At 43.4% G+C, this 19427-nt stretch overlaps 2 protein-coding genes across 7 annotated transcripts in view; one reads left to right on the top strand and one right to left on the bottom strand.

Moving 5' to 3' along the window:
- Window positions 1-1001: 1001 nt before the first annotated feature.
- On the bottom strand, window positions 1002-10243 carry spg7 (SPG7 matrix AAA peptidase subunit, paraplegin). 3 transcript variants are annotated; one of them, XM_055921266.1, is made up of 18 exons: window positions 10197-10243; window positions 6351-6582; window positions 6093-6195; window positions 5919-6011; window positions 5555-5796; window positions 5015-5154; window positions 4749-4851; window positions 4533-4658; window positions 4273-4435; window positions 3984-4157; window positions 3642-3766; window positions 3445-3547; window positions 2920-3030; window positions 2689-2804; window positions 2375-2531; window positions 2134-2297; window positions 1939-2016; window positions 1002-1780 (listed from the first exon to the last, which is right to left on the bottom strand). In XM_055921266.1, the coding sequence occupies exons 1-18, from the start codon at window positions 10226-10228 to the stop codon at window positions 1565-1567; spliced, it is 2478 nt and encodes an 825-aa protein (XP_055777241.1). In that variant the 5' UTR covers window positions 10229-10243; the 3' UTR covers window positions 1002-1564. The 3 variants fall into 3 exon arrangements, with proteins under 3 accessions (XP_055777241.1, XP_055777242.1, XP_055777243.1); XM_055921267.1 differs by lacking the exon at window positions 10197-10243 and adding an exon at window positions 6675-7054; XM_055921268.1 differs by lacking the exon at window positions 10197-10243 and adding an exon at window positions 6852-7054.
- Window positions 9378-19427, top strand: part of LOC129854329 (ankyrin repeat domain-containing protein 11-like) — a 159298-nt gene continuing 149248 nt past the window's right edge. For all 4 annotated transcript variants that reach the window (XM_055921259.1, XM_055921260.1, XM_055921261.1 and 1 more), the window contains exon 1: window positions 9378-9839. The gene's annotated coding sequence lies outside the window, so the exon portion shown is untranslated. The remainder of the gene's footprint in view (window positions 9840-19427) is intronic.

Below are 19427 nucleotides of genomic sequence, written 5' to 3'. Positions count from 1 at the left end.
TCCCTCTTTGCAACTGTAAAGGTCACCGTTGTCCTTTTCAGGACTATCATGGACAATGATATTCTCTTCACAGTTCAGCGAGATTCTGACCGGCTTGATGAGACAGCCACACAGCATTCTGCAGCATATGAATGGTTCACCTTGTGCTGAGTGGTATGCGTGTGAATGGCGAAGGGAGGGAAGGAAACACATGGTAGAGCATACCAATGACAGAAGAGAAATATGCACTGTAGTCCTCCAGTCAGTCAGTCCGTCCATAGAGCCACTTAAAACCACAGTGGCCTTACCAGTCAGGTGTGTTGTCTTGAGGTTTCTCTAATCATTTTTTGTTTGTGTTTTGTAGAAAGCTTTTTATGTGGGAGGAATGTAGAGAAAGGTTGACCATGTACTTGTAAGGTGAAAGCAAAAAGGGCTAAGCATGCTATAAGGGAAACAGAACATCTGTGGGATTGTACCCATGTCTGGTATTAACTTTTAAATACTGTATGTGACCACTACCATTTGAAAACATTTTGATTTTCTAAATGCTGTTAGTGTTAGGTTTTCCTTTTTTATAAATATTTTGTACATATATTTTCCATTTCTTTAATTTAGTGTTCCCCTAACAATATTACATTAATCCTCAACTCCTAAAACAAAATCCACTTGTGAGGTCTATACACTTGCTTGATAATTTGTTAATTCTCCTACCATTTCAGTTTGACACCTACAATTATAACATTTGAAGCCAATAACCAATGCCATTACATTTGAGGAGATATGGCTTGGTGGACAGTTTTCCTTCCAACATAATGCAATACTCAAACTCCTGTGAGAACCAATGGTTTGGATGTGACATTTTTGTTTTCTTGATTGACATGTATAAATTATTTTCATAATACATACATTTTTTTCAAAGCAGTTCTCATATTACTATATAAATACTCTAAATCGAGGACATTTTCTTGAAGTCATATTGAAGTTTGGAAAACAGAACACAAGATGGCGCTGGCAACTCCAAGGACAGTTGAAATAAAGCTTTATTTAAACACCCCTGAGCATCACAGGGATTTGAGCAAATCACCATTTTACAACTCAAGGTAGGATTCTGCCCATAATACAATGAACTGCATATCCACTGCAGCAATGAACAACCTTTATTGGTACACCATTTATGCCATGCTAAGACTGACCCAGACCATGCTTCAAACAGAAGCATCATTTTCAGTGCCACTTACCCAGAGTATTGTTGAAATACTCTGAAAATATAAAAAAGGCCCACCAAATGTTCCCTCTAAGGAAGTGAAAGAGGAACCTTGGTCCTAAAAGGTCTATGACTTCACTGTTCCTCACCACTAACAGATACACCTCATCTAGTTACACCTCACTGTAGTGAATGGACATTGATCAACAAACTGAACTGATATCCACCAGGAAAAGCAGGTGAGGTGGCACTTAACTGTTTATAGTGATTTGTGTACTGGAAACTCGCAGCCCCACAGAGAGGTGCTCTCGTCCTCCTACATTATATTGCTGGAGGAGTGCGTGTACAGATTCCTGCAGAGGAGTGTTGAGACTGACCGGGTCATACAGGCCTCAGGTTCAGATGTTCATCATTATGGTCCTTCCTACGAGGAGGTGGGCGTGGCTCATCATCCTCCCCTGTGTCCTGCTTGTCCTTCTCCGCTTCGATCCAGCTTTGAGGGGCAATCATCTTCTTGGGCCCGTGGGGAGGGGGTCCCAGCAGAGCCTCGATGTCCTCATAGTTCACCACTTCCCGCTCCAGAAGAGCATTGGCCAACTGAAAATACACACAGAAAAAGCCGGTTAGCCAACTGTGAACGCAAAGTTATGTTTGACAATGGAATACAATGCATGATGGCGTGTTTAAAGATGGTAGCTATGTAGACACCACGTCACACAAAAATATGGCTAACAAATGTGGAATGAGGGTCTTACCATTATCAGCTTGTCTCGGTTATCCAGAAGCAGTTTCTCGGTCTGTCTGTAGGCACGTGCTATCAACAGTTTAGCCTCCTGCAAGATCCAAAATACAAGCCATCCTTCACAAGGTTATCTCCAATGAACAGAACTACAGGTAAAGTTACAACAGGGGAATCTTCTACTCGTACTGTTTCACGGGTGCAGACTTACGTGGTCCATCTGCTGCTGGAGGCCCTGGCTGAAGGGCCTGCGTCCAACAGCCCCCTGCTCCTCTGTCTCAGGGAAGGACACCTGACCCACACTGGAGGACATGCCATACTGCTTCACCATGGAGTAGGCCACACGAGTCACCTTCCGCAGGTCATCCTGGGCACCTAGCGCAGAGACAAACGTCTCACACACTGAATGCTATAGGTGTGTGTATGTTGTGATGAATGGTCAGACAGCATACCTGTGGTGACCTTGTTGAAGGTGATGGCCTCAGAGGCTCTTCCTCCTAGAGCCATACACATCCTCTCAAACAGCTGTTCTTTGGAGAACAGGTACTGGTCTCTGGGCAGGATCTGGGCAAAGCCGAGGGCAGCGTTGGTCCTGGGGGCAATGGACACCTGGCAAACAAGACAACCAGCGAATATATCAATATTGTACAATATATGGCATTCTACTATGTTTTTGGTCCTGTTCATTTCTCCATAGTATTCAACAATATCGCATTGATAAAAGACACTGACATTAGTGGATTGACAGCTATGGAGGTGGTGTCACCTTCATGAGTGCCTCTGTGTGCTCTAACAGCCATCCAACCAGGGCATGGCCAGACTCGTGGAACGCTACAATCCTCTGCTCCTCTTTGGACAGGATCTTACTTTTCTTCACACTTCCTGTACACAACCGGAGAAAGTCAATAAGGGACCAGAAATCAATCTCTACCACAAGAAATTTGGCGAGTGAGTTCCACGATGGCAGACATTCATAGACATCGTAATGACCTCGTACCGGCTAGGACTCTCTCCACAGCGTACTCAAAGTTGAAGGTGTCGATGGACTTGTAGCCTTCCCTGGCAGCGTGCAGGGCTGCTTCGTTACAGATATTGGCAATGTCTGCCCCTGAGAGAGTAATACACAATCCCGTTAGTAAATCAGTGTATTCTGAAAACTGTGAGCCTATGTTCAGTGACGGCATACAAGAAGGTGAATATACAGTTGTTTTAGAGGGGTGCTATTTAAGCAATAAGGCCCGAGGAGGTGTGGTATATGGCCAATATACCACGGCTAAGGGCTGTTAACACAGCCCTTAGCCGTGGAATATTGGCCATATATCACAAACCCCCAAGGTGCCTTATTGCTGTTACAAATTGGTTACCAACGTAAAGGTTTTGTCATACCTGTGGTATACAGTCTGATATACCATGGCTGTCAGCCAAATCAGCATTCAGGGCTCGAACCACCCAGATTATAATAGTCTGTATTTGTGAGTGTGGGAGAGACCCACTGAGTAACTTCAGCCATGTGTGTACATACCACTGAACCCTGGGGTGAGCTCTGCCAGACGCAGGGAATAGCTGCTGGCTGGGTGGGTGAGCTTGAGTATCTTCAGGTGCTGCTCGTAGATCTCCTTCCTCTCCTGAAATGCACAAGGAGAAGGAAACAGCTCATGCACACTTAATACGTTGGAGATCTTCTCGACATAGATACTGTCAGAGGACCGGGCACTGTACCTGCAGAGTGGGGAAGTCGATAAATATGTGCCTGTCCAGTCTCCCTGGTCTCATGAGCGCATTGTCCAAAATATCCGCCCGGTTTGTGGAGGCCAGGACTATCACATGGTCAGTAGTGCCCATTCCTATTGGGAGAACGGTAATAAACAGTATATAAGTGCAAACAATGGTTGTTGAATAGCCAAAACAATACGCGAGATACGTATATTATGTTCCCCCAAAAAGATACTTAAACCTTCACGTCAGTTATGATAAAGAGATTGATAACCGTGACGAAGAAACAGAAAACTATTATTTGTATATCCCTAATCTCGGTTAACTCAGAACAAACCCCCTCCTCACCGTCCATCTCCACCAGCAGTTGATTGAGGGTCTGCTCTTCCTCTGTGTTCGAGAAGCCAGACATGTTATTGGAGCGCTTCTTTCCCACAGCATCAATCTCATCTATGTAGACGATGCAGGGGGCTCGGGCACGTGCCTCTTTGAACAGACTCCTCACCCTGGCAGCACCAAGACCTGCACTTACAGACATAAGATACTTTATTATTGCTTTGACTTGCTGTCCACCTTGCAGTCTTCTTTGGACAACTTAACTGATATGACTTCTGATTAGAAAAAGTGCAAATCTTACCCCCAATGACTTCCACAAACTCAGAGCCTGCCATGGCCAGGAAGGGTACCTGTGCCTCTGTGGCCACAGCCTTGGCCAGCAGAGTCTTTCCACAGCCTGGGGGCCCCAGCAGCAGGGAGCCCTTAGGGACTTTGGCCCCCAGGTTGAGGTACCTGTCTGGGCACTGCCAAGAGAAATCATGGGTCAGCAAGACACTGATGTACTTGTTGACATGGCTAATAACCATCACACAAATCACCTCTTTACATTTGCCCTCTTACCTTCAAATAGTCAACAAACTCCTTCACCTCCATCTTTGCCTCGTGCATGCCCGCCACATCTTTGAAACTCACACCCTTCCCAGACTTGCCATTCACAATAGTGAACTTGGCCATTTTCAGCTGGTTCTGTTGAGCACATCACAGACGAGCATGTGAAACACAACAAAATGGCTAAGACCACTAGTAAAGGAAAAACAGTCCAACAGACCTACTTACAAATGCACTGAAGCCGCCCTCTTTTCCACCCATGCCAGCCAGTCGGAAAATATACCACAGGATTGCCACCCCAATGGCAGCCATTCCAAGGGCATAAAGTGCACTATGACAGAAACAGAGACAAAAGCAGTATTGTACCAATGCCATGGAAAAACATATTACATGTTAAGATATAAACATATTACCTAACCATGGCACCCATGTAATATTCATTCTTGCATGATCACATCACAGATACATATGTTGGTTGAGAGTCAGGTACTCACTTTCCAAAGAAGCCAGTGCGCTTGTAGGAGACTGGTATCCTGTCCTTGGCGTCAATGTTCAGCTCCTCTTCTGCAGCTCTGAGCTTCTCCTCAAATTTGTCAATGTTGGCCACCTGCATACGGTACATCAGAGCCAGCCTCTGCACACAGACGGACGGAGGAAGCGTGTGAAGGGGGGCATATTTCACTGAACATCATCTAGATTCCTGTGCTTATAAATAGATGACATGGCCATCACAACATTAAAGTGGGGATGGAATGTAACCAACATTCTAAAAGCTGAGGGGTATACTACAAAGTAGGATCAATGAGTCAGCCAGCCAACATTGATAAGCAACCAGAAATCACTTTTGATTTTCTGGTTCCTTAAAAAGACACATTTAGATATGCGTTGTCATTTGTTGAATCAATTAGACCAAGCTCATCTTTCTAAAAAAATATCTGAATATTTAGGCAAGTTAACTGGCTAACCCCTTGATTCTGCTTTGTAGTATACTGTACATCAGTGTCCAGATTCTAAAATGAGGAAGAGGAACGTACAGGCCTTCCGAAGATGACTGCTCCAGGGTGGAGGTAGATTTCAACGATGTCACTCTCCGGGACCACCTGCACACGAGATACCTCACCCTTGGCCAGCATCTCATTGACAAAGTCATTCCAGGAGATGTTTCCCCCGCTGGTATTGATGGAGTTGAGGAGGCTCATGACCAGGGCGATGATGAAGAGAGTGCGCAGACGTTCCCTGTACATCTGATCCTCTTGCTCCCGCCGCTTCTTCTCCTCTGAAAGACAACGGGGAATTAAGAGGGGCAACTAACATCTCACCTGTGTCATCATGGCACAAGATAGCTAGTATAAAGGACTGTAGCCTGAATGCAATGCTGTGTTGAGGTTTCTTACTGACCTTCATCTTCCTCTGGAGTTTTTCCCTTGGGTCCATCACTGTTCTTTTGATCTTGTTGTTTAGACTGAGATGTGCTGAAATGATTTGTGGAACCTGCAATGATAGGTTACGAGTCAGTGTCAGACTGGGAGATATTAGATCATCTTCAAATTAGTGGGTGGGGTGGCTGCTTACCTAAAATATTCCACAGGCCAACAGGGTTTTTGAACAAGCTGTTCTTGATCAGTAGCTTACTTATTGCAGTCAATCTGGGACTCATGGGTCTGTGTAGCAGTTGCTGGAGAAAGAAGTGGTAACATAATATTAGGCAAGGACCTTTTCCTGTTGCTCACAGTTACAGTAGCTAAGTACATAACAGAGGAGTGGCATGACCATTGTGATATAAATAACAGTTAGCTATTGTCATGCTGGAAACAAAGACAGGCAACTAACCTGAATGAGCCCTGGGTTGAGGCCATTATGTGGTTGAGTCACAAATGGACGAAGTGAGCATGATAATATTTTACAGTTCATACATGTCCATTGCTGCAGTTTGGCGCCAAAGTTGTTTGGACGCTTGTTGACAAATTGACAGTTGCTGCGTCCTGACACGGTCCATATTATGGTCTTGTAATTTCTACAAGTACTGGCACGTCGCAGAGCTGCCATTTCCCTGCCTGCAAGGCTACGGAACATTCGCACAAGTTAGATACAACTACAGTACAGCTGGCTAACTAATAAAACTGACATGGTCACCATTAACAGTGCATTCACTACCTGGCTAGCTAGCAAACGTCAGTAATGACAATAGGCTTTCGACCTTGAGATTGCAGCAGTTGTTAGCGCGGTATTGTGTTATAAAAAAACGAACTGCATAGTTAGCTAGCTGTTGTCATTCAACAGGACAAGAATAATAAAGATGGTTTGCTACATTAAAGACATATCACTCCTTACACTGATCCGTCCTCAGTACATGTACAACTGTCTATGTATCTTAAACGACAAGGTTTCGTTCACAAATCCTTTGATATGCTCTGAAATGTAGATGTACCAATCATTCTGTTTTGGTAACGAATTTGAAGCAAGGTCAGTGAATTAAATAGGTAAAATTCCTTGTTAAGCTGACCACGAGAGCAAATAAGCACATACATATCCTGACGCACTTAAAAAGTGTTTGCTGAACCCCGAACTTTAACCCCAAGAGGTACGTGTCCGTTGACCAAAGAGTATCTATATATCTGATTTGATTTTATGTTCACGCTGAGATAGACATAACTTTCAATTATAATTTATTGTCAATAAACTAATATTAGACTAGAACATTTTCCTGTTGCTCACAGTTACAGTAGCTACAGTACATAAAAGAGAATATTCAGTACTGAACGGCCCTTTGACCCTTGTCGGGTTACGTCATGATGTTGCTTCATGAGCGTTCTACCTGCGCAGGATTGTCACATCCAGCAAACACGTTCCTTGAGATAAAAATGGCACATAGAATAGATGCTAACTGTAATAAAATACAAAAATACACTTATTATTGACAATGTGCTTGTGCGCTGATACATCATTGTATTTTACTGTATCTGCCTCTTGTGTATGCTAAATAATGTCTCTATGGACTTCTCTGCTGTAGTTACAAAAGTAGCCACCAGAGGTAGCTATGGCATCGAGCATTCATTGTGTTTATATTTAGAAAAAAATAACATTTCTAATACTTTTATCAGTAAAATCATGGTGAAACAGCTTGGAAAGTTTTGTTGTTGTTTTGTTGTTCATAAAGGTTTGTGCATGTGATTGTAAAAGCTGCCCTGCCTAAGCAATACCAGAGAAAATCTAATTGTTTGGGAGCTCCTGAGTGGCGCAGCGGTCTAAGGCACTGCATCTCAGTGCTTGAGGCGTCATTACAGACAGTTTGAGTGCTTCCTTGGTGTCCACATCACTAAGGATCTATCATGGTCCAAACACATCAACACAATTGTGAAGAGGTCATGACAACACCTCTTCCCTCAGGAGGCTGAAAAGAATTTGCAATGGGCCTTTCAGATCCTCAAATGTTCCATAGCTACACCTTAACTGGCTGCATCACTGCTTGGTATGGCAACTGCTTGGCATCTGACCACAAGGTGTTACAGAGGGTAGTGCGTGTGGCCCAGTACATCACTGGAGTCAAGCTCCCTACCATCCAGGACCTCTATACTAGGTGGTGTCAGAGGAAAGCCCTGAAAATTGTCAAAGACTGCAGCCACCCAAGTCATAGGCTGTTCTCTCCTGCTACCTCATGGCAAGCGATAACGATTAGTTAAATAGTTAACCATATAGAGGTACAGATTAGTTAAATAGTTAACCAATTATCCGCATTTACCTATTTTACACAAACTTTTTTGATCACATACACTGCTGCTATTGTTTATTATATGTCACTTTATTTCTAGTTATATGTACATATTTACCTCAATTATCTTGTACCCCTGCACATGGACTCGGTACTGGTACCTCTTCTATATGGCCAAGTTATTGTTACTTATTGTGTATCTAATATTATTATGTGTTTTACTTTACTATTTACAACTTTTTTTTAAAAATTGTCTTTCTCTCTGCATTGTTGGGAAGGGCCCGTAAGTAAGCATTTCACTGTTAGTCCACACCTGTTGTTTACGAAGCATGTCACATAAAAAAAAGTTATCCTAAAAGCATGCAGTACAACGTGTATGTCCATTTAATATTGTAGAGGACCTAAAAACAATAATGTTTTGAAAGAGTCAAAATAAAGGCCCAGCCCATCACCGTGACGAACATTTAAATAAGCCAATGAGGAAATAGATTAAGTAAAAAAATATTATCTTAACCAATGGTAGCTCTTCTTACATCTCCGTGCATGTCATGTTGTCGCCCAGCAGAGGCCGCTCTTCAATGGGTGCAATCGATATGCATTACCAAACAACCCAAACCCGTCTCACTTTCAAAGTATGCAGAGATCATCATCAACAACAACAATAATATTATGATATCGAGACTGTAGTTGTCAACGGTAAGAAATCATGTATTGATGATAGCACTGAGAAAAGGTGTTTTGGAAGTGAAATAGGCTATTCAGACCTGTCCTACCTGTGATCTGGACATTTGGGTCAGACTAGGGTGCTATTTACCTGTAAAGGTTCAAGTATGCAATAATATGTTTGTTCACGTGAATTATAATAATACGATATGAGGTGTCTCACTCGATCACGCTGGGCGAGGTAAGTCAAGTGCACCCAACCTTCGTACTCCATTTCCTTTGCTTGCTCTCCCAACTGTATAATGGAGATGGGTCCCCAACCATGGAAACTGAAGGACTCGGTCAACCATGTTCGCGCCTTCATATTATTGAACAATGTAGATTTAGTACTTTGATTTGATCCATAATGGCGCCAGTTTCATCAGTGCACAAATAGTACCCGCCCACATTCAAGAGCCAACCACAATCAGTGTTTCATTTGGCCTCTTTCTCTTTCCTTCAGACGCATATCGAAGCCCATCTGGAAACAGTTTGCAAGGGGTCGTTAAAGAAGATTAAGCCGGTAACAAAATATCGTTTTTTAGCTACTTTAAGTTTACCTTTCAATGCTCCAGTTTTGATTACTGAGCATACAAATCTTCAATTAAGACCATGGTGACAAAATAAAAAGTGTACAAGGACGTTTTCGAGGAGATTTTAAGCTTTCTCTGTCGGTTGTTGGTGTTCAGGAATTAGCAAGCTAGTTAGCGCTAGCCTAGAAATACTAGCTAGCCTAGCTTGCTAACGTTAGCTTCCAATAGTCTGATTATCAACTGAGATGTTTGCAGCATTTCTCGGATGTCTACGGACGGCAGATTGCTGAACCAGAGGGCCTCAAATGGGAAAAACAAGCATCGGACAGGAATATCGGGGATAAACTTGTAGACTTAACTCCGATTCTGTTGAAGGTAAGACGCAATAACATTAGTTGGCTAGCTAGCTGTGTTTGTTAGGCGAATAACGTTAACGAACTAGATATGCTTAACTAGTTATACCGTTCGCCTTAGCTGTTAAGCTAACTAGATAACATGGCTTCACGCTCGAGTCGAAGAAATGTGTTATGAAGCTAGATGACCCTCCCCCAGACCCAGCATTCTAACTGCGTACGCGTTTAACTAGCAAGATGACAGGTAACGTTAAGGACTTAATTTAGGCGAAATGTGTGGCATACTAGCTAACTAGGCTGCGAGTCGTTTGTTGACCTACAGATCCTGTTAATGTTATAGCTAGATATTTAGTTGCATAGGTAGTTGGGATATACTCACAAATGTATTTGAAAGGCTTCAGTGCAATCCATGTAATAGCCTACACGTCTCTTCAGGCGAAGAGGCTGATGTATTTTGTAAAAAAAAAAAAAAAGAATAACACCATGTGTTAAAGGGGATATTGTATCACTGCCAGTGACGTTATTTCATACAACTCATCTGCTTATTTCTTCTTGGAAAAAGACACTGAGATGGGATGAAATAATTGGTTATGTTGATGTGTAATGCAGTGGTGAGATCAACTAAGACGTGCCTCATAATACATTTACGTTAGTGCTCTCCGAAGTTGCTTGACCTCTCCTCGATTTGGCAATGTGTTTTCCTGGTCGACTCATGGTCCACGGATCCAGGATTGGTACTTTGATTAGAATATTTTACTGTAATGTATTAACACAGTTACTGTGAAATATGTCATTTACTCTGTCCTAACAAGAACATCATTATGGTTGTCATGAAAGTAACACAGGTGTGCAGTGTTTTCAAATTAGTTCCTATATTAGTGCCAATACCATTGCTTGACAGGCTCTATCATTTGAGTGGCTGTGGAATGGTATAAATATTTCAAGTCAACAAGAAGTCACAACAGTAACAACAGTAAGGCTTTGACTTCTGGTTGTGGGAGAGCATGAAAAGAAGGGCAAGGTTCCTAACAAACGACCACTCTACTTGGAGTAGACTGGTTGATAATGTTTTGGTGCAGAATCAGTTCTGTTGAAAACACTGCAGTGGAGCTGCTGGCTGTGTTCTCTTACAGAGATACTCTGAGCTCTTCAGCTTGTTGGGCGTTCACATTGAAATTCATTGCAGACGCAGCAATGTATATAATCCCCCACCACCTTTGTCAAGATGTTGGAAGCGCCAATTTCTTTTCTCTTAGTTTCTGTAGTTATTTTGCAACTTCTTCCCCCTTCATTTTTGATGTAAATACACCTAGGCTCAGTGGTGGATGTATTAAATCAACTTTCTGCAATATGTAGCCCTAGTACCCTTGTACAACACACGTTACTTGATGTATACGCTTGGCACACTCCCCATGTTAGTTTCAGCTTTAGGATGAGGTTTTGGAGAACTTTATAGCCTAGATTTTCACCAGAGTGTCCTGTTGTAGTGTGTAAGCCTGAGACAGGAAATTGTGTCCTGCCTAGGTCAGTAAGGTCAGGAGCTGTGTTGAGAGGTGGGATTTTTCAGAACGATTTCCTGTTCAAGGCAGCCATGCTGTGCCGTCCTGTGTGCCCCGTCTTCAGCTGCCTAAGTGAACCTCTTTTATTCAGTTTCAGAGACCATGGTTCCTGTTGTGTCCTGGCACAAGTCGTCTGAGCTTTAGCATGTTTGTGGTCATGGAAGTGTCACTATTTAACATGTTCCCACTGTGCCCTCTCCTGCCTACACAGTGTGTAACGTGACACCTTCAGCACTGTCAGGCAGGCTAACAGGCACAAATATAAATCGCAGTGGGGAACAATGAGTGTCCCTCACAATGCCTCTCTGGCAGTCTGGATTGGACGGCATGTTATATCTTGTGTAGAGGAGAGTGGCGTGGCTTCCGCAAGTCTGTACTTCCTCCGTCTTGCAGTCCTCTACTGTGTTTACGTTGCTGCTCTGTGCGACTATCTAAACCTGCAGTGCAGGAAAGACACAGCAAAACATCAGTACTGCGACTGCCTGTGGTTCGTCCCACCACATCCTCTCTCTATGCTTTTGCCCTGAGGTCAGTGTGCAGTAGCTGCATTGCCCCCACACTTGTTGTGGCATGCAGGGCTGAGAAACTGCTCACCTAAAGATTAACAATGTTTATACACAGGCAACCTTTTCCATTGACTTGAGTCATAGCTCTGACAAGGTTTTGGGTCTTGAATCACAATGTTTTTTTATTTCTGTTTACTCTGGTTCCAGGCCACATGAATGTGGGAAGGAATGTTTTGTTATGATGAGAAACCCAGTCATTTAGCTGGCCCCACCAATACTGTGGACAGCATTTAGGTATAGCCAGTGTTCCACATTGGCCAGCAGTGTTTCAAAAGCTTCTGTGCCCACAGCATGGAGCTTTTACATTTTGTAGATCAAATCAAATTTTATTTGTCATGTTTGCCAAATACAGCAGGTGTAGTAGACCTTACAGTGAAATGCTTATCATGCAACATTATGTGGGTCGACCGTAATGACAGTGCCTGACATAAGCAGCAGTAGGGTGCGTGTTGTTGAGGTAACCTACTTATTCTAGTTGAAATGGGAAAGCAGAAACCATCGTGTGTAGGCACAGGGAGAATACAGCTCAAAGTCCTCACACGGTCTGGCTTTTTCCTACCAAACTCTCCCAGTGCTGAGTGTTGGTCTGTTGGCAAACAAGGATGTCTACTCCTGCTTCTCTTTTGTTCCCCTTTTTCTTGGCAGTATCAATCTTTTATAGCTTTCTCCCAGCTAGCGCAATCTCTCTGGACCGTCAAATGCCATTTAAACCTCTTTGAAATTGGTTCCCGTCCCTCCACACACACACACACACACACACACACAAATAACAACATGGCTGTGTCCCATTCTCCCTGCTCTGCCCCACGAATAGGAAAGCCTCATTTGGGGTTTGGGTAGTCCTGTGTCTGATGCCTCCTCTACTGGTCACCGGTTTTGCTCACGTCTTCCACTGCAACACTTTAGTTAATATTTCTTCCCTGACTCTTAGATTAAAGGGAACGGGTTCCCGGCCTCTGGTTTGTTGCATTTTTTAAACATAACTTTTAACAGTTTTGTTTTTGATCTTCTGGTAAGGGCACACTTGAAGTAAAACATGTTGTTATTGCTTTTAGGTAAGAGGTAGGCAGTGTTATTTTTCAGAGACCAATACATTGTTTTCCAAACATTCTCATGACACAAAAGCTTTAATGATGGGCTTTTGCTTCCTTGTTAACAGATGGATACTGTTGTACTTTTGTGTATTTCCTCCCAAAAAGTCCAGCACTTTATGTTCAAGAAGTTGTTTGCGTATGAGAGAGCAGTTACTGTGCCGAGTGTGGGGGAGGCTACTGCGTTGCTAACGTGGGCAGATGTGAGCTGGGAAAGATCATAGGGGGGGGGGGGGGGTGGTCGTGTTAAGCTGAAGACAACAGTTGGTCTTTTGATTGGATGTGCTGAGCACTGCGTGATGTTTTATCCATACGTGGCACTGAGAATGTCCTTTTGTAGCGGGCCTGCCTGTGTAGAGTCACTGCCTGTGAGCCCCTGAAAGAGGAGCGCTCTGACGTGTTCTCCACTGCTGTCTGGGCGGAAAGAGGCCAAGCTCAGCTCACATGGACTTGCTTGCCTTGCCTCAATCACTCCTCACTCTTAAATGTTTTAGTCTTTTTTTTCTCCTCTCCCTCTGTTGCTCAAGTTCTAAGTGTGCAGAGGTTTATCCATAGTTTTGAAATGCCTCTCGATCACATACAAAAAACATGCTTGGGGGGAGGTGGACTGCCATTTTAGTTATGGGTTTAGGCTACTGGCTAGAGTTGTGCCAGAGAATTAGAGCAGTAGCCAGTTGAATTTCCTGTGGGTTGTTGTGGGCTCGTATGTCCCCTGTGATGGGGTGGGTGGGGGAGCTTGTGGAGCTTGGCCTGGCTGAATCTCAATCACTGAGGTCTTCAGCTCTGCTGTCCTTTTGACGGGGCAGCTGCAGCCATTCAATCGGCCCATTTACATTGAAATGCAGCAACAGGAAGGGGGGGGGGTGTGGGGCAGTGCGTGACAGAAAAGCAGACCTAACCAAAGAGGACATCCACCACGGGGCAATGACGCTTTGTTTTCACCAGCCGTGGTGCCATATACATCACACAAAGGCCCTAAGCACCCTCCTTTGACCACCAAAGACATTTTCACCACTCAGCTATTCTTTAATTTAAAAAATATATATATACAACCACGCTTTGATTTGTGGAGTTTGTTTGTTGGTCAATCTCTTTCCAACAATTAGCAGCTGACGTTTTTGTTTGCCTTAGTGCTTTGCACATTGCCAATGTATTTTAACCACATATTTGTTATGATTCTTTCATCACATTGTTTCCACCATATTCTCTGGCTTATTTCCACTAGCCTATACTCTGGTTGTTATTATGCATTGCATTCAGTCCTTCCCATTGCCAGTTATAATGGGTGTCACACTGTGATCTTGGATGTTAAACTAAGCCTGCACACAGGAACTTTCTGTTACTCATTAGGGTTTGATAGACAACTGTGTTTCAGACAAATGAGGCCACTGTGTCATGACTAGGTTCGTATAGCTAGCTTTCCAGGATTGCTTGAAGCTCCTTTGTGAATTGTGACACTGATTTAGAGGCTCTGTCTGGTGGGGTGGTGGGTTGTTTGTCTACATGCTGTTCATTTGGACAGGTTTATGTTTGTCGTACTTACCCTGTGGGCACCTTCACTTAACTGTTGAGATGGCCTTGCATAGTTCCTTCTAAGGTTAAAGCATGCTTCAGTTTGTTTTGCACCCAAATACTGTTTCCTCTTGAAGCTAAGCCAACTGCCCTTCAAACCAGTTTGTGGTGTTTGAGTCTATAGATAGTCAACTCCTGCTGGCTGAGGTGCTGGTTGACACCTGCTTTTCCTAAAGTGTCTCATACTGTGCATTCGGAAAGTTTTCAGACCCCTTGATCTTGTTACGTTACTGCCTTATTCTAAAATTGTTTAAACTTTTCCTTGTCAAAGGAAAAGCCCATAAGCCCATAATGGCAAAGAAAAAACAGGTTTGCAGAAAATTTTGCACATATATTAAAAACACATCACACTTGCATAAGTATTCAGACCCTTTACTCAGTACTTTGTTGAAGCACCTTTTTTGGCAGCGATTACAGCCTGGAGTCTTCTTGAGTATGACGCTACAGACTTGGCACAACTATTTGGGGAGTTTATCACATTCTTCTCTGCAGATCCTCTCAAGCTCTTACTTAGGTTGGATGGAGAGTGTTGCTACGCAGCTATTTTCAGGTCTCTCCAGAGATGTTCGATCAGGTCCAAGTCTTGGCCCCTCAAGGACATTCAGAGACTTGTCTCGAAGCCACTCCTGTGTTGTCTTGGCTGTATGCTTAGGGTCGTTGTCCTGTTGGAAGGGGAACCTTCGCTTCAGTCTGAGGTCCTGAGCGCTCTGGAGCAGGTTTTCATCAAGGATCTCTATGTACTTTGCTCCGTTCATCATTGTCTCAGTCATGACTAGTCTCCTAGTTCTCTGCAGCTGAAAAAGTTCCCAACAGCATGCCACCATAATGCTTCACCTTAAGGATGGTGTTGGCCAGGTGATGAGCTGTGCCTGGTTTCCTCCAGATGTGACACTTGGCATTTAGGCCAAGGAGTTCAGTCTTGGTTTCATCAGACCAAAGTATCTTGTTTCTCATGGTCTGAGTCCTTTAGGTAACTTGGCAAACTCCCAGAGGGCTGTTGTGCCTTTTACTGAGGAGTGGCTTCCATTTGGCCACTCCACCATAAAGGCCTGATTTGGTGGAGTGCTGCAGAGATGGTTGTCCTTTTGGATGGTTCTCCCATCTCCACAGAGTGACCATTGGGTTCTTGGTCACCTCCCTGACAAAGGCCCTTCTCCCCAATTGCTCAGTTTGGCTGTGCGGCCTGCTCTAGGAAGAGTCTTGATGGTTCCAAACTTCTTCCATTTAAGAATGATGGAGGCCACTCTGTCCTTGGGGACCTTCAATGCTGCAGAAATGTTTTGGTACCCTTCCCCAGATCTGTGTCTCGACACAATCCTGTCTCATAGCTCCACGGACAATTCCTTCAACCTCATGGCTTTGGTTTTGCTCTGACATGCACTGTCAACTGTGGGACCTTATATAGTGTGTGCCTTTCCAATTGATGTCCAATCAATTGAATTTACCACAGGTGGACTCAATCCAGTTGTAGAAACATCTGAAGGATGATCAATGGAAACAGGATGCACCTGAGCTCAATTTTGAGTCTCATAGCAAAGGGTCTGAATACTTATATTTTTTTCTATGTCATTATGTGGTATTGTGTGTGTAAATGAATGTGGGAAAACATGTATTTAATCAATTTTAAAATACGGCTGTAACGTAACGTAAATGTGGGAAGGAGTCTGGATACTTTCCGAATGCAATGGACCCCCTGCAGTTAACTGGAATGGTCCGCTTGGGGAAAAACACCCTCAGCACGGAGGTTTCATACTCTCAGGCGCAACATTGACTCGAAAAACCAAATTGGTGTTTGGTAAGTCAATGGGAGAAGTATAAACGTGTCCTTACTTGTTAATTTTCTCATTCTAAAGGCAAAACCTAGAGTGGAGCTGATGCCTGTCACTACTACAGCCTTGTTAAACAGCCGACTAGCGCTAGCTAATGCTACCTAGCAAAATCGATACTTCCAGTCAAAGTATGAATATAATATTCAGATGACCTAAACACTAGTTTAGTTACTAATCATGCTAGTCCTCATGCTCTTGTTTTGACGTTGATAATGTTAATCATCCTACTGCCAAATGTAGGCCTACTTTCATCATTTGTCCTACGTGTGTCAAACTCCACTCGGTAGTGTTGCTTTTTATGGAAACACGCCAGCCTTATCTTGCTGGAGTGAGTATGTAAGGAGAACAGACCAATTTATTACTTGCTAATTATGTATGCTTCCAACGCCATTTTTCACCTACAATTATGGCACAGATGTTATTTTCCATGTAGAAAGCCTAACGTGCCTGTACTATGCCTTAGGTTTGAAATTCCATGCTAATTTCCCAGAATTATGTCTTGTTTTGAACATAGCACAGGAGATTTTGAAAATCTTGGCTAATCCTATGGTCTGAAGGTGCCGGTTTTCAATTTCATTTGGAACTTGCGGTGCACTTTCAGAGAACCATTCCAGTTGCAGGGTCCACATTGAAATCTATTTAAGGCTATTGCTGTTCTATTATTAATGTTTTACATAATGAATTATTCAATTGTGCGTAACAGGGTTATTTTTGGGGTACTTGAAAGTGCAGTAAGAGCGCTGACCAGCCATCCGATGAGAAACTTCACAGGGTCGAGGCCTGCTGTGCCCCTTCTTGCTACTGTCAGTCAGTCATGCTTATCTGCATTCCTGGCTGGCCCCAGCACAGCCAGGTGTGGCCATGTCATGCACAGTCATGCTAGCTAAACAAACACCCTCCTGAACCACACATAAACCCACACAAACAACTAGGGCTGGGAATTGCCAGGGACCTCACAATAAGATATTGCGATTCTCATGATTCTATATGTATTTTTGATTCTGCGATGTTGATGTTCCAAATGTATTGCTCACTATAGACTACTGGTCAAAGGTTTTAGAACACCTACTCATTCAAGGGTTTTGATTTTTACTGTTTTCTACATTGTAGACTAATAGTGAAGACATCAAAACTATGGAATCATGTAGTAACCCAAAAGGTGTTCAACAAATCAAAATATATTTTATATTAGAGCTTCTTCATATAGTCGCTCTTTGCCTTGATGACAGCTTTCCACACTCTTGGCATTTTCTCAACCAGCTTCACCTGGAATTCTTTTCCAACTGTCTTGAAGGAGTTTCCACATGCTGAGCACTTGTTGGCTGCTTTTCTTTCACTCTGCGGTCCGACTCATCCCAAATCATCTCAATTTGGTTGAGGTCGGGTGATTGTGGAGGCCAGGTCATCTGATGCAGCACTCCATCACTCTCCTTCTTGGTCAAATAGCTCTTACATACCTTGGAGGTGTGTTTTGGGTCATTGTCCCGTTGAAAAACAAATGATAGTCGCGCAAACCAGATGGGATGGTGTATCGCTGCAGAATGCTGTGGTAGCCATGCTGTTTAAGTGTGCCATGAATTCTAAATAAATCACAGACAGTGTCACCAGCAAAGCACCACCACCTCCATACTTTACGGTGGGAAATACACATGCGGAGATCATCTGTTCACCTACTCTGTGTCTCACAAAGACATGCGGTTAGAATCAAACATCTCAAATTGGGACTCACCAGACCAAAGGGCAGATTTTCACCGGTCTAATGTCAATTACTCGTGTTTCTTGGCCCAAGCAAGTCTCTTCTTCTTATTGGTGTCCTTTTAGTAGTGGTTTCTTGGCAGCAATTCGACCATGAAGGCCTGATTCACGCAGTCTCCTCTGAACAGTTGATGTTGATGTGTCTGTTACTTGAACTCTGAAGCATTTATTTGGGCTGGTAACTCTAATGAACTACCAAATATGGCTATCCTCTATATACCCCTCTACCTTGTCACAACACTAACTTTTTATGAAGGCACACCTGTTAATTGAAATGCGATCCAGGTGACTACCTCATGAAGCTGGTTGAGAGAATGGCAAGAGTTGTCGTCAAGGCAAATGGTGGCTATTTGTTCAACACTTTTTGTTGTTGTCGTTAGTACGTCATTCCATATGTGTTATTTCATAGTTTTGAAGTCTTCTAGTATTCTACAATGTAAAAAAATAAAGAGACTCTCTCTTGAATGAGTAGGTGACCAGTAGTCTGCTATATAGATGCCAGCAGCATACCACCCTGCATACCACTGCTGGCTTGCTTTTGAAGCTAAGCAGGGTTGGTCCTGGTCAGTCCCTGGATGGGAGACCAGATGCTGCTGGAAGTGGTGTTGGAGGGCCAGTAGGAGGCACTCTTTCCTCTGGTCTAAAAAATATCCCAATGCCCCAGGGCAGTGATTGGGGACACTGCCCTGTGTAGGGTGCCGTCTTTCGGATGGGACGTTAAACGGGTGTCCTGACTCTCTGAGGTCATTAAAGATCCCATGGCACTTATCGGGGTGTTAACCCCGGTGTCCTGGCTAAATTCCCAATCTGGCCCTCAAACCATCATGGTCACCTAAAAGTCCCCAGTTTACAATTGGCTCATTCATCCCCCTCCTCTCCCCTGTAACTATTCCCCAGGTCGTTGCTGCAAATGAGAACGTGTTCTCAGTCAACTTAACTGGTAAAATAACGGTAAAATAAAAATAGACACGAGAGAGCATGAGATAATTAGTTTTGAACAGTCATGGAAATACGTTCTGGAAAGATGTTGGCTTACTATTTAAAAAAAGTTGGAGAACAAGTTATAGGGTGAAAGTTTCTGCACTTTTGACGCAGGTACAGCTGACTAAAGCTACCTAGTGCTTTAAAAAAATTTAATTTCACAAATCGATACTTGGGAGTCACATCACTACAAACAACTTTTCTGCTCAGGGTGGTCCAGCTAGAACGTGTCTGCTTAAGGTGCTGCTATACTTCCT

Source organism: Salvelinus fontinalis, chromosome 4, assembly GCF_029448725.1.
Source record: "Salvelinus fontinalis isolate EN_2023a chromosome 4, ASM2944872v1, whole genome shotgun sequence".
In the NCBI taxonomy this organism is placed as follows: domain Eukaryota; kingdom Metazoa; phylum Chordata; class Actinopteri; order Salmoniformes; family Salmonidae; genus Salvelinus; species Salvelinus fontinalis.
The sequence above is the reverse complement of the archived record's forward strand: the minus strand, read 5'-3'. Positions and strand labels throughout refer to the sequence as shown.

Coding starts and splice junctions, on each gene's coding strand:
- spg7 (XM_055921266.1), bottom strand. CDS start 10,228: ATGGATTGCACTGAAGCCTTTCAAATACATTT. Junction 6,583..10,196: donor GAAGCCTTTCAAATACATTT/GTGAGTATATCC, acceptor AATGTTCCGTAG/CCTTGCAGGCAGGGAAATGG. Junction 5,797..5,918: donor AACTCCAGAGGAAGATGAAG/GTCAGTAAGAAA, acceptor GTTGTCTTTCAG/AGGAGAAGAAGCGGCGGGAG.